The 13,874-nt window shown below is 44.9% G+C and overlaps 1 protein-coding gene across 1 annotated transcript in view; it reads left to right on the plus strand.

Moving 5' to 3' along the window:
- Positions 1–2,509: 2,509 nt before the first annotated feature.
- Positions 2,510–13,874, plus strand: part of Gfm1 (G elongation factor mitochondrial 1) — a 45,389-nt gene continuing 34,024 nt past the window's right edge. The window contains exons 1-6 of the mRNA XM_005344082.2: positions 2,510–2,692; positions 4,237–4,389; positions 5,697–5,829; positions 8,265–8,469; positions 9,943–10,059; positions 11,901–12,051. Coding sequence (XP_005344139.1) covers positions 2,609–2,692; positions 4,237–4,389; positions 5,697–5,829; positions 8,265–8,469; positions 9,943–10,059; positions 11,901–12,051 — 843 coding nt within the window. The 5' untranslated portion in view covers positions 2,510–2,608. The remainder of the gene's footprint in view (positions 2,693–4,236; positions 4,390–5,696; positions 5,830–8,264; positions 8,470–9,942; positions 10,060–11,900; positions 12,052–13,874) is intronic.

Genomic DNA, 13,874 nt, shown 5'->3' on the forward strand with positions numbered 1-13,874 from the left:
TCGATTTTTTAAAAAAGTATAAATCATCATGAATGTTGTTGCCATTCGAGTCTGATTGTTTTCTGTGTAATTTGAAAAAAAGAGTCAAGCCAAATCTTTGAACATGCCATAAGAAAATAGTGTTAAGGTTACTTTAAGGTAGCTGGTTGTCTAAGTATGCCATAGGGCGCTGCATTCAGCATGGGTCCAGGATCAGACTTGACTGGGGTGGCCAGGAAATGAAGAAAATACACACCCAGAAAGACTCACAGAAAAGCTAGAGTCGGACTGGGCTCTCTGCTGGAGAAACCACACACCCCTGCCTTTGTTTATATAGAACTGAACAGGGAAGTGGGGTCATTACATACAACCAAAGGAGGAGGCAGGGCTTATGGTGTGCAGCTGGATCAAGGAGAGAGATTTAGCTAGCCTTGGCAGGAACAGCTCTTGTAAGCGAGCAGGGTTCAGGCCCTGAGTTTCTGGCTAGGAGAAAGCTGTGGTTGACATTTTCTGCACACACTGTCAGCATCTACACACGGCCCTGACAAAGGCTTTGCCATTTCCCTCCCAGCCTCATTCTTTGGTTTGCTTATTCAAGATACACTGTCTCTGTGTATCTCTGGCTGTCCTAAAACTTTATTTGTAGAACACGCAGGCCTCAAACTCATAGAGATCTGCCTGCTTTTGCCTGGGATTAAAGTCCTGGATTAAGTCCTGGGATTAAAGGTGTCCAGTGCTACCACCACCTGGCTAGGACACCCAGTTCTTAGAAGGAGATAAATACATTTTTCAAAAAAGAGTAGATCTCAGGTTTAGAGGAGTAGTAGCCATCAATTCAGAACATTGGAGATTATAGGTATGATGAGAAATTCGTACAGGAGACCAAATAGATTTTATACATTTTATAAAGGTCTGAATATTTTTCATTAAAATATACATCACGATTATTATGTAATTTAGCAGAAACATCCCAACTAGAAATAATTCTTAACACGACGTTTCCTACTACTAAGACAGTGGCCATACAACAAGGAAAGGCTTTACCCGGGAGGCAAATACACAATCCTGGCATTTGTATAGAACCAAATCACCACGTTTTAAATGGCTCATCAATAAGAGGACAAAACATAAAATTTTTGTTTTCTAAGTCACTTTTTCTGTGTTACTGAAAGCAGATGAGCGTTTTAAGAAAACCTTACTGTAAATAAAGAAACAGGGGCTAGTTCTACATCAGGGTAGGGAATTTTGACCTTATGATTGAAGGGTCATTCTAAAATCCTTAATTGTGGTAATCACCCATTATCATCTTATAATTAACATTTGCAATGTTTTTATAATATGTTTTAACCTTCTCTGACCAGTTTTTCCTCATCTTTTATTTTTCATTTGGGAACAATCTTTACCTTAAGACCAAATTTTATTTCACCATACAAAACCCTTTCTGGAGAGTTCTATCATGGTAGCTTTCATCACCACGTCTTCAGCACCAACATTAACTAGACCATTGTCTATCTACTATCATTTCTCCATACTCTCTAATTCTGTACCAGTGTAGACATTTTGTGCACTTCTTCCACTTAAACTGTTATAAACACTATCCCTTAATACTCAGGTAAAACAATCATGTTTAAAATTCTCTGCTTTTGTTTCATATTGTTGGAAAGTGTTGTATGAAGGCCGCTTGTTGGTTCCTGGCCACTCAGCCCCGAAATAATCACATAGACACTGTACTAACTAAATCACTGCCTGGCCCATTAGCTCTAGCTTCTTATTGGCTATTACATATTATTTTAACTCATTTCTAGTAATCTGTGTATTGCTTACAACAGAAAAGGGTCTCACTGGGCTAAGGAGATGGCTCAGAGTTAGAACAGTGGCTGCTCTTCCAGACGTCTTGAGTTCAATTCAGGCAACCACATGGTGGTTCACAGCCACCTATAATGGGATCTGAATGCCCTTCTGGCATGCAGATATAGCACTGGTATACGTAAGTTAAATAAATCTTTTTAAAAAGAAGTAGTAACCAAAACAGATTCTTTTGTCGGGTGTGGTGGTATACACTTTTAATCCTAGCACTCGGGAGGCAGAGGCAGGTAGATCTCTGTGAGTTGGAGGCCAGCCTGGTCTACAAAGTGAGCTCCAGGACAGCCAAAGACACACAGAGAAACCTTGTCTCGAAAAAGAAAAAACAAAAAGGTTGTCACTTCTAGTCTTGATAGGCCTGGAACTCTATGTAGACTAGGGTATCCTGAAAGTCATAGATTTGCCTAGTGCTGCCTCCGACGTGTTGGCGCATTTTCTATACAGCGATGATTTTTATCTTATTTTTTTCCCCTTCAGGGACAAAGGGACCAGACTATTCCCACTTAGTAGTAACGCCACCTCCCTGTGACAATCCGCTGCACCGACTGCACTTTCTCCTCCTGACCAGGAGATGGCGCGCTCTCCCTGGAGCTCAAACCGAGCAGCCTCTCCCTCTGCCTTCCTCTAGCCGTCCTCCTGACCTTCCTCCCGGAAGTGCTCTGCGGCCCGGAGAGCCGGCGTGACTTTGAGCGCTTCCCGCTCTGCCGCCAGTGCAGAGCAGAGCACGGCCGAACAGAGCCCTGGAAGCGGCTGATCCAGACTTGCCATGCGTCTGCTGCGGGTCGCCGCGGCCCTGGGCCGTGGGCCGCTCCCTCGGGTCCCTGCCGCCCTGGGCTGGCAGGGGAAGCAGGTACTGATGCCCGGCGAGCTTGCCAGAGCCGAGCAGGTGGCGACACCCCAACCCTTACCCGGGATCTTGAGCGGCAATGTCCGCAGCCCCCAAAGCCCCTGGGTATCCGCATGCCAGCTTGTCCTTGAGACCCGCAGCTCTGTGCTACCCTGCTTTTTGATGGGTATAATCTACCTTAAAGAGAAGTGCCCCGAAGTCTGATGAAAAGTTAGTGTTAGCCGGGCGGTGGTGGCGCACGCCTTTAATCCCAGCACTCGGGAGGCAGAGGCAGGCGGATCTTTGTGAGTTCGAGGCCAGCCTGGTCTACAAGAGCTAGTTCCAGGACAGGAACCAAAAGCTACGGAGAAACCCTGTCTCGAAAAATCAAAAAAAAAAAAAAAAAAAAGTTAGTGTCCCGGAACTCGAACTCTGGGTTTCTGACTTGGTATCCTGTGCTCTTCTGACTCCGGTGTGTGGTTGGATGCTCAGAACGGGTGCTGTGCCCTTTGGCGCTCAGCTTCCCAATGCTCTTCTGCCATGTCTCCCTCGTAGGTGTATAAGCTAAACTTTGTAAGCCTTTGGAATGAGGTACTCCTCGTAGGGCAACCATTGGTAGCTGTAGTGCCTTACCTGTCCTGGAGCCCTCATTTGCTTTGCTGTCAAATGTCCCTGTGGTTTAACCATCCAAGTCAACTCTCAGCTTCTCCATGTTGTCAATTTCTCCCTTCCCAGAAGTGGTCGCAGAGCGTTTGGGTGTGCAGTTTTGTTTGATTCAATAAATATGGCCCCTCTCCCCCTGTAAAGTTAGCAGGAACAACTATCACCAAAAAAGATACTTCGCCGGTTTGTGCGGGTGAATCTGGGAACCTTCGGGGGCTGTCTTGAGCAGTTAATGGTGTAGACCGTGTGTGTCCTCATACACCTTTGCTAGCTGTGAACTACAGGAAGAGGGTGGACAGAAAACCCAAGGTACAATTTAGTCTAAAACTTGTATTTCTTATTAAGGTGGTCCTTGAGAGGTGTAGTTATGATTTTATGATTTCCGGTGTGTGTTTTAAAACTAAGGTCTGGGCCAGGCAGGATAGGCTCAGGCGTAAGGGCAATTGCCAAGCTTGAGTATCAGTCTTGAGACTCACGTGGTGGAGGGGCCTGATCGGATTCCTTCAAATTCTCCTTTTGACCCCTGCAGAACTTCCCTTCCAGGGGAAGAGTTCAATTCCCAGCTCTCCCATGTCAGCTCAGAACAGTCTGTAACTCCAGTTCCAAGGCATCCAAGCCTTCTTCTGACCCCTTCCTACACTGGGCATGCCTGTGGTACACAGATACACATGCAAGCAAAACACATATACACAAAATAAACAAATCTAAAACGTTTAAAAAACTAACATTTATCAATAGTGCCTGTCCTGCTTTTATTTTTGACTGTTATTGGGAATTAAATCCAGGATTCTGTATCTAATACCCCTTGCAATTAAGACTGAGGAAAAAAATCCATAGTTTCCATTTTAACTGTGATCTCTCACAAAAGGTGTGTTAAATCGAGCTTTAAAAACTGTTCTTTTCAGGGTAATTGGAAGGCCTGCCGATGGTGTTCGTCAGGAATAGTTCCCAATGAGAAAATACGAAATATTGGAATCTCCGCTCACATTGATTCTGGGAAGACGACATTAACAGAACGGGTGCTGTACTACACGGGCAGGATTGCCACGATGCACGAGGTGTGTTGATTACAGACTAAGCACTTTGTTTTTATTGTTTTGGAGTTATAATTTTATAAGTATCACACAGCTGGGTCCTAGAGGGTTGTTGGTCAGAGTCATGTGTGCAGAGAGGGGAGGCCAAGCTGGCTTTATATTCCTGTGAGGATCTCCCTAGAAGAGATTGCTGTGAGCATCCTGAGTAAATGAGTCAGTGTCCTGGGCCCGTACACGGCTGGTACAGTCGTCCTAACCATTTAATGAAGGATGTGTGTTTATAACGTTAAATAGGAAGTGAATTTCAAAGGTTGCTGTCCATGTAAAAAGCCCACAGCTCCTGTCTTAAAGGAAATAAAGGTTTATCCTGTAGCCATTTTGAGTGACCATGACCTGGGAACATGGATTTAGGCTACCTCAGATTCCATGTTCCAGCATGGAAGCTGTTTCACAATGTTTTCTAGAACAAAGAAGACTGTAAGTCAAGGCAAGTTTAATATGCCCTGGTGGGTACCCCAGAGAGGCAGACATGAGACGTGGGGAACCGTTCTGTAGACCCAAGATGCTCTCTGATGACATTCTTCGGTTCAGGATTTGCGGAAGCCAGTGCCCTGCTAAGCACTGCTGATAGCTTCTGAGGGGTTTGTATCTGTTTATTATCATGAGGTGCAATTTCAGATACAGAGTGGGTCAAGGAATGGCTGTTCTAGAAGGTTAAAACTAGCCCAACATAAATTAACTAACGAGCCTGCAGAATCCCATCTCTCTACAATACTGAAATTCTGATCAGCCCAGGTCAGACTGCTTCATGGCCAGACACAGCTTCTTTTCAGGGATTTTTGCTCATGGTATTGAGTATAAGCTATATTAAAAACCCATCAGAAAAAAATGATTTAAAATATTGACCCTTGAAAGATACTGCCATACCGTGGAGTAACCAAGCCCTCCAGTCTGAACTGTTCTTGAGGTGAAGAGCATCGTTAAAGTGTATACTTGAGAAGCTGAACCCTGACCTTCTGTGCCTCAAGAGTGCCTGTGGAAGAGAGCCGAAAGGCCTGGTGCCTGAGTCTTGGTTTGTAGGCTGTGTGAAGCTAGCAGACGGACAGAGGGAAACAGGTGGTTGCCCCCAAGTGCTCGGCAGCTGCTGAAGAGGAAAAACAAACATGGCAGCCAAAGACGGGGAAACCCACCATTGGCTTATGAGATGATACGGTTAAAGTAGCGGCCTTACCCACCAGTTGTGTATGTTAACTTTGTTATCCAGTTCCATTTAAGTAAAGATTTCTTTCTTGGGATAAAGGAAAACTCCAAATTTTTGTGTTGCTGTCTAGGTGAAAGGCAAAGATGGAGTGGGTGCTGTCATGGATTCCATGGAATTAGAGAGACAGAGAGGGATCACCATCCAGTCTGCAGCCACCTACACCATGTGGAAAGACATCAATATCAACATTATAGACACCCCAGGTGAGGGGCCCTTTGTCTCCTGGTTTCTTTGGGAAAACACGTGTAGTTCTTTCTTCTGCTCTGATGCAGTTCATCTTCCAAGTACAAAACTGAATTCCTGTCAGATTTAGGACTTAGAGCACTTCATCCATATGGGGCTTTGTTGAAAAATAACGCAAGTAAGAAAGATGGGCTCTTGCCTTCAGTGCATTCTAGTGTTCCCTAGGATCCTTTAGAAGTAATCCTGTTGGCCTTGAACCTGACTCTGGGTTCAGTTACCTGGTGGGGTGAGGAGTCTGCAGTACAATTTAAAGTGGGTGTAATGAGCACAGATTAATAGCGTCCAGGTAGTTAGGATTTTTGTTTGTTTGTTTTGGTTTTAGTTTTTTCAAGACAGGGTTTCTCTGTAGCTTTTGGTACCTGTCCTGGAACTAGTTCTTGTAGACCATGCTGGCCTCAAACTCACAGAGATCCACCTGCCTCTGCCTCCCAAGTGCTGGGATTAAAGGCGTGTGCCACCACTGCCTGAGTTAATTTTTTGGTCCACTTGACACAAGCTAGGATCAATGGGAAGATAAAATGCCACCATCACATAGCTTGTAGGCGTGTCTGTGGAGCATTTTCTCAGTTGCTAACTGATAGAGGGCCAAACCCACTCAGGGAACAGCCCCCAAGTCCCTCCATGCTAGCACAGGTCACGTGAGAGATCTAAAAAAGTGGGCTGGGCTCAGCCAGCCAGTGTGCAGCCTCTGTGATCATTGCTTTAGTTCCTGTCCAGGTTCCTGCTTTGAGTTTCTGCGTGGTTTCCCCTAAGGTGGACTGTAATCTGTAAGCCAAATAAACCCCTTCCTCCCCAAGTTGCTTTTGATCCTGGTGTTTTATGAAAAAACATCGGAAACTGACTGATACAGAACCTGGGGCAGGTTGTGGTTGTTGCTGTGACAGACCTGACCTGTAGGAGAGGGCTGTAGAAGTCATTGAGAACCTTGGACTGAGAAAGTCATCGAGTTCTTAAAACTCAGTGGTCTGTGGTGGGCACTAAGAAGGTAGGGATGCTGGAAGAGATGCCGGTGAGGTGGCCTGACAGAGGGAAGCAAAGGCTGCCTCAGGGCCGCTTATATGGTGGTTTGAATTAGGAAGATACTGTGTCTGGTCCGCTGGGGCTGAAGACTCGGTTGTGACTAGCAGGCACCAGACATTTGCCTTGCTGAGAGAGTCCATGCTGGTCAGCTGAGGCTGAGGAGTTAGCAGTAGTTAAGAAGCCAGCGTCACTGAGGTGAAGTCTTCTGGGAGTAGCCCCCACAGTTAGCACACAGAAAGAAGCTGGGGTCCAGAGGGGGCCAAGATTTCATGCCATGCCAGCCACTGAACTTGGCATGAAAGACTCATCCAGGAAGTCCTGGTGTTTGAAGGCAGGGTGGGTATTGGAGAGGAGTTGAAGCTTGGCACTATGACGGCATTGGTGTGAGCGCAGCCTTAGTTGCAGAAGAAGGCCCAGGACTGACAGGGTCGAGAAGAGAAATTGAGGCTCTATAGGGTTAGCCCTGAAGAGATCCTTAGGAGAGGCTGTGAGTGGAGGTGCAGCCCAGTCTCAGTGGAGACCCAGTGTTTTGGAGGTGCCAGTGTTGTGGGGCGACCCCCAGGGACAGCTGGGAGCTGCAGAATGGAACCGGCCTGAACCTAGGAGAGAAGCCGTGTGCGTTCCTGATGGTGGAGCCGCCCAAGCCCTTTGGAACTTTTACACCCTTGAAGTTTGCTTTGGCTTTGATTTGATTGTGTCTGTGTCCTGACTCTTCCTGTTAGAGAGGAAAGTGTTTAACTTGTGTTTTTATTTCACAGGAGCCCACAGTTATGAGATCTTGGTGTCTTAGAGAAAGAGACTTTAGACTTCTAAAAGAGATGCAGGTTTTTAAAGACTGAGACTTTTATAGTTATGTTCTATATTATGATACTGATATTAACATGAGATCTTGGGGGAAAAGACTATTGTCTAAGATCATTGTATTAGTGTGCCAGGTTGACAGTCATGTCTTGCTTAGTTTTTTGTCACCCTAACACAAGCTAGCGTCTAGTGGGAACAGAGAGCTCGCTTATGAAAATATCTGTCAGATTGCCTGTAGGAATTCTGTGGAGCTTTTCTTACTTGCTAACGGATAGGTGGGCCCAGCCTCCTTGGGGAGGTCTCCCTGCTGGCCAGGTGGTCTTGGGTTTTTATAAGAAAGTGGTCGAGCAAGCCGTGAGGAATAAGTGAGCAAGCAGCCCCAGGCTCGGCTCCATTCCTGCCTGAGTTTCTACCTTGGTCTCCCCAGATGGTGGACTGTAACCTGGATGCCAGATAAGCAGTTTGCTTTCCAAGTTGATTTTGGTCAGTGTTTCAGCCCAGCAATAGGAAACCTCAGAACAAATAAATTGTATATTAAAGATTCAGACTGTTCTTTAAAACCCTCCCCATTCAGGGCACGTGGACTTCACAATAGAAGTGGAAAGGGCCCTGCGGGTGTTGGATGGCGCCATCCTGGTTCTCTGTGCCGTCGGTGGGGTCCAGTGCCAGACCATGACTGTCAACCGCCAGATGAAGCGCTACAACGTCCCCTTTTTAACCTTCATCAACAAGCTGGACCGGATGGGCTCCAACCCAGCCAGGGCCCTTCAACAAATGAGGTACTGAGCCCCCGGAGTGCTGGTCTGGACAGCACCCCTCACATTCAGACAGTTAATTCAGGGATTAAATTGTGTCTTCAAGTTTTTTTTTTCCTTGTTTCAAAAATGCATTTCTGTGAGTCTTGGTAAATGGAACCCAATCTCAGTGGGTGAATTTACCCTGTGGTTCTTCACTGCCTTCCCTGTGGTTCTTCACTGCCTTCACTGGGAAGTGGGGAAAACCCGTCCTATTTCTGGGGTGGCATGTGTGTGTGTGATAAATGGGGTGCTTATGCTACTCACACGTGGGAATCAGGACAGCTTTGTGTCTTGGGTCCTTTTACAGGGCTACAGTATAATTGAATTTTGAGTTATCAAGTTTTCATGGCAAGTGTCTCTAGCAATTGAGCAATCTTAATGGCCCAAACAGAGTTTTTGAGGTTAATTTTTAGCTCATGACTCTGATAATCACTTGTGTCTTTTCTGTTATTTAGCCTTTTAAAATACTCAGCAATTATATAACCAATTTCCATAAATTTTTCATTATTGTAACTTTTCTCGTAGAGGTACTTCACACATCTCTAAGTTTATCTGCAGATGTATCTCAGTGTTAGAGCTCTTGCTATTACGTGTCAGGCCTTGGTTTAATCCAGCACTACAAAAATATTAACTTAAATCTTATTTTCTTTCCTCTGGTAACTATTCTTGGATATTAATACTTTTTAAAAAAGATATTTTTGGATGATTATTTATGTGTCTGTGTAAGTGTTTACCACGTGTGCCGGTGTCCAGGGAGGTGAGAAAGAGGTATTGGATCTCCTGCAGCTGCGGTTACAGGCAGTTCTGACCTCCCTGGCAGATGCTGAGAAACAAATTCCAGTCCTCTAGGGGAGCAACAAGCCCTTCTAACCACTGAGCCATCTTTCCAGCCCCAGATGTTAGTACATGCCTTACGCTCACCCCTTTTCTGTAAGCTCTTGACTTCCTTCAAATGCTCGTCATGTTCACTTCGTTCTGTCCGCAGCTACACATGCAGACCTAGCTTACACTGAGCCATGCCGCAGAGTGTATGTCTTCTCAAGACGGAGTTCCCGTGTTAACCGTGTGTGCACGTTAGTGGGCTGCGTTTTCCTGCGAGAACTCCCTCTCTCAGTGGCTGTCTTTCTGTCACTTGACTTAAGAAGTGGGCTACTGTCCCACTGTCCCACCGTCTTTAATCTCCTGGCCATTGATTTTCTGTCTTTCCCTTCTGCCCTGCGTGAGCGTATTCAGGGAGTCTGAGGTGCAGGGTATTTCAGGTCCTGTGCTGTTGAGGGTGGGTCCTGGCTCCCTGATTTGGCTTCTGTCACAGTTACTTTCTTCTCCCCTTACCCACTGCTAACATGGTTTTCAGTTCTCCGATGTCTGCCGTTGCTTTTTTTGTTTTTGTTTTGGCCTTTGGTCATTTAAAAATAATTTTGAGAGAAGAGGCAAGCAAATATTTTTGTTTTTCAGATCCAAACTGAATCACAACGCAGCATTTGTGCAAATGCCCATTGGCCTGGAGGGCGATTTTAAGGGCATTATAGACCTCATTGAGGAACGAGCTATTTACTTTGATGGAGACTTTGGGTAAGTGTGAAAATCCATTGCCAAAATCTTGTATTTTCAAAGACATCAAAGAAAAGGAAGTCATTAGTTAAACAGAGACAATTATTTTTTAAGATGTGCTTGAATATCATTCTTTAAGGTGATTTTAATGACTTTAAATGTTCTTAGTAGTCATACTAGAGACCATTTGGCCTCTTAAATTCTATTGACCATAATCGTACTTACAGAATATTGCAGTCTCTAGTAGGAAGGGTTAGATAACTTAGATTTTTTTGAGACAGTGTCTCACCACATAGCTTTGACTGGCCTTGAACTCTGAACTCACAGAGAGGTCTACCTACCTCTGCCTCCTGAGTGCTAGGATTAAAGGTGTGTGTCACCACAATGGACCCTAGGTTATTAACTCTTTTCCTACAAATAACAAAGTTGAGCACACAGCCTTTTATTTAGAATATCCCAATAGGGAGTAAGAAATGGACAAAGCACAGTGTGTTCTTCATCCTTGACTCCAGTTCTTGAAGCAGCATCGTGGTTCTGAGCCCTCCTAATGCTGCGACCCTTTAACACAGTTCCTCAGGTTGTGCTGACCCCAGCCATTAAATTATTTCATTGCTACTTCATAATTGTAATCTTGCAACTATTGTGAGTTGTAATATAAATATCTGATATGCAGGGTGTTTGATATATGATTCCCCAAAGCTGGTGGTCGTTACCCACAGGTTGAGAACTGCTAATCTAGGGATTGAAAAGGCAAGGAGTAAAACACACCATCTGTAATATAACACTCGGTATTTAACAGCAGTCTCAAAGTATTTCAAGCTGCGCATTTTAGAATATGGAGAGCCAGACCCGATGGTACACGCCTATCATCCCAGGACTTAGAGGCCGAATCAAGAGCAAGCTGAAGGCCAGCTTTGGCTGCACACGCAAGATTCTGCCTCAGAGCCCACCCTTCCTCCTTCAAGACCGGTGCTGCTGGTTCAGAATAGACAAAAGCTTCAGTAGCCTAAAGAAGTCAGCCTTCAGAGCCCATGTCAATAAAATTGTCAGAAGCTTAGACAGGCTTCAGACAGCTTACTTGAAGGTAGCTGATCCTAACATGGCTTGTTTAGACCAACTTTCTCACTTAAAGTATAGATACTAGAAACTGTTTATTGTAGTGTGAGCGTGAGCAGTCCTCCAGGTTAAATAAATGCTGCTTTATGTTCTTTGTTTTCCTGTTAGATGGCAAAATAGTCCTGAGGCCACACGGGAAAGAATTTAATCCCTTATTTAATTGATAGCTTTTTCTAAGTCTTTTTTGTTGTTGCTCATTTTGAGACAGGGTCTGTTCTGGCTTGCCTGAGAGTTGTCATGTAGACCAGGCTGGTCTCGAACTCACAGAGCTCTGACTGCCTTTGCCTCCCGTGCTGGGACCAAAGGTGTGCGCTACCACACGCGGCTCCCAAGTCAGTGTTTTGACCTCATGTTCTGCTCATTTTATCTCTAGAGTAATGTAAGCCCATGTATATTAAATGGGGAAGAATTTTATATTTCTTCATTATTATTCTGAAAAACTTGCAAGGAGAAGAATAGGGCACGATGCCTATGACATCACGCATACTGCTTTGTTTCCCTTGAAGCGGGCTATGTTGAGTCTAGGCTCCTCTGTTCCCTGGTGGTGCATTATCGAGCAAAGGACTGGTCCACTGAAGCGGTTTTGCCCACTATTTTGTCTGATCTGTAAAGACGTAGTTATCTTATTTGCTGTTGGAGCGCAGAGTCCTTGGAGCGTTTGCCAGAACAGCAGCAGAACACCGTAGCTGCTGGCATGCATCGGTGCTTTGTGCTTAACTTATCAACTAGAGCATTCTTTCTCTTAGTCAGATTGTCCGGTATGCGGAGATTCCAGCTGAGCTGAGGGCCGCAGCAGCTGACCACCGGCAGGAGCTAATTGAATGTGTTGCTAATTCAGATGAGCAGCTTGGTGAGCTCTTCCTGGAAGAAAAAATCCCCTCGGTTTCTGATTTAAAGGCAAGTACTCTCAAAATAGATCTTTTTAAAAACACTTTAAAAAAATGAGGACTACTGAGAACTCAAGAACAATGGCAATGGGTTTTTGATCCTACTGCACATACTGGCTTTGGGGGAGCCTAGGCAGTTTGGATGCTCACCTTATTAGACCTGGATGGAGGTGGGTGGTCCTTGGACTTCCCACAGGTCAGGGAACCCTGATTGCTCTTCAAGCTGATGAGGGAGAGGGACTTGATCAGGGGAGGGGAAGGGAAATGGGAGGCGGTGGCGGGGAGGAGCCAGAAATCCTTAATTGAATAAATAAATTTAAAAAAAATAATTAAAAAAAAATGTTCACGGATGTTTTGCCTGCATGCAGTGCTTTTGGAGGCCAGAAGAGGGCGCTGTATTCCCTGGAACTGGAGTTGCAGATGACTGTGAATGAATGGCCTTGTGGGTGCTGGGAATTGAACCCTGGTCCTTTGGAAGAGCAACCAGTGCTCTTAACCACTGAGCCATCTCTCCAGCACGTCAGATATTATATAATGAAAAAGGGGGGTTGATATGGGAGTAGAAGGCACGATTCTTTTGTTAATGGGCTTTATTAATGCAATTTGAGTAAAAAAAATAATATAGTTGACTTCCATATAAATGAAGATTCAGAAGCCAGGGGCTTTTGAATAAACATTTCCCCAAAGAAGATGCTCAAGTGTCAGCACTGAAAAGATGCTTTCCAGGCCTAATCATTAGGAAAAATGCAAATCAAAGCCATGGTGAGATACCATTCGTACCATTAAGATGACTCTTACTTAAGATCAATCAACCAACTAACAAAAAACTGAAAAGCCCAATATGCATGCATTGATGCAGTGTGGAGACTCACACGCCTGTGCCTTCCTGGTGGAAATGTGCCAAGCACTGTAGAAGGCAGCGTGGCAGTAAGCCTTTCCCTGGAGGCTCACCCCGAGAAGGATGGGTCCCAGCTAGTGCAGCGCACCCCAACATGTATGCAGTATGCACCTCAGCCAAAGGAGTAGCGGCGATCCGCTAATGAATGCCCGTTAGAATGGATGTGTAAAAGTCATGTGGTCTGTGAATATGAATAGTTTTTATCCCCCCAAAAGTAGAACTCTGAGCAGTGTGACACCAGAAATGAACTATGAAGACATTCTCGTGAAATGTGCCAAATAGCTAAGATAGTTGTTTTATGATTTCGTTTATGCGGTAGACAGAGAATAGTCAGATTCGTAGAAAGAAGAGCTTTGAGCTGAGTGTGGAGGCGTGGACCTGCTATCCCACACTTGAGAGGCGGAGACCGGACAGTTCCCGCTAGTTCACGATCATCCTGGGCACGTAGTGAGTAGCCTGGTCTGTGGACTGAATGCCCCGTCTCAAAAACAAAAAGCAAAAAACCCAAAAGTAAGTAGTTACTGTATGAGTTGTTAGAGAGCCTTTATTTTGGAGAATTATTGTTTTAATTGGAGACTGTGAACATTTTAAAGATGGATAACGGTGAACACTGTATAGCATTATGAGTTGACAAAATGTTGAGCTGTTGTCTTCAAAATGGTTAAAATGGTAAATTTTATGTATTTTTAAGAAGACATTAATTTTTTAAAACCACTTGGTATGCCTAGCAGAGATCATCTAGGTAATTATTGTATATAAGATGTTATACTTGAATGTAAATTCAGTAAATCTAAAACTGTAGAAATAGGAGCGGCGGGCTGTGTCCCGGCACCCAGCCGCCCACACGGCTAGCTTTGCCCGAAATAATTACACGGACACTGTGTTCATTTAATCACCGCTTGGCCCTTTAGCTCTAGCCCTTACTGGCTAATTCT

This window comes from Microtus ochrogaster, chromosome 1 (assembly GCF_000317375.1).
Source record: "Microtus ochrogaster isolate Prairie Vole_2 chromosome 1, MicOch1.0, whole genome shotgun sequence".
Lineage (NCBI taxonomy): Eukaryota > Metazoa > Chordata > Mammalia > Rodentia > Cricetidae > Microtus > Microtus ochrogaster.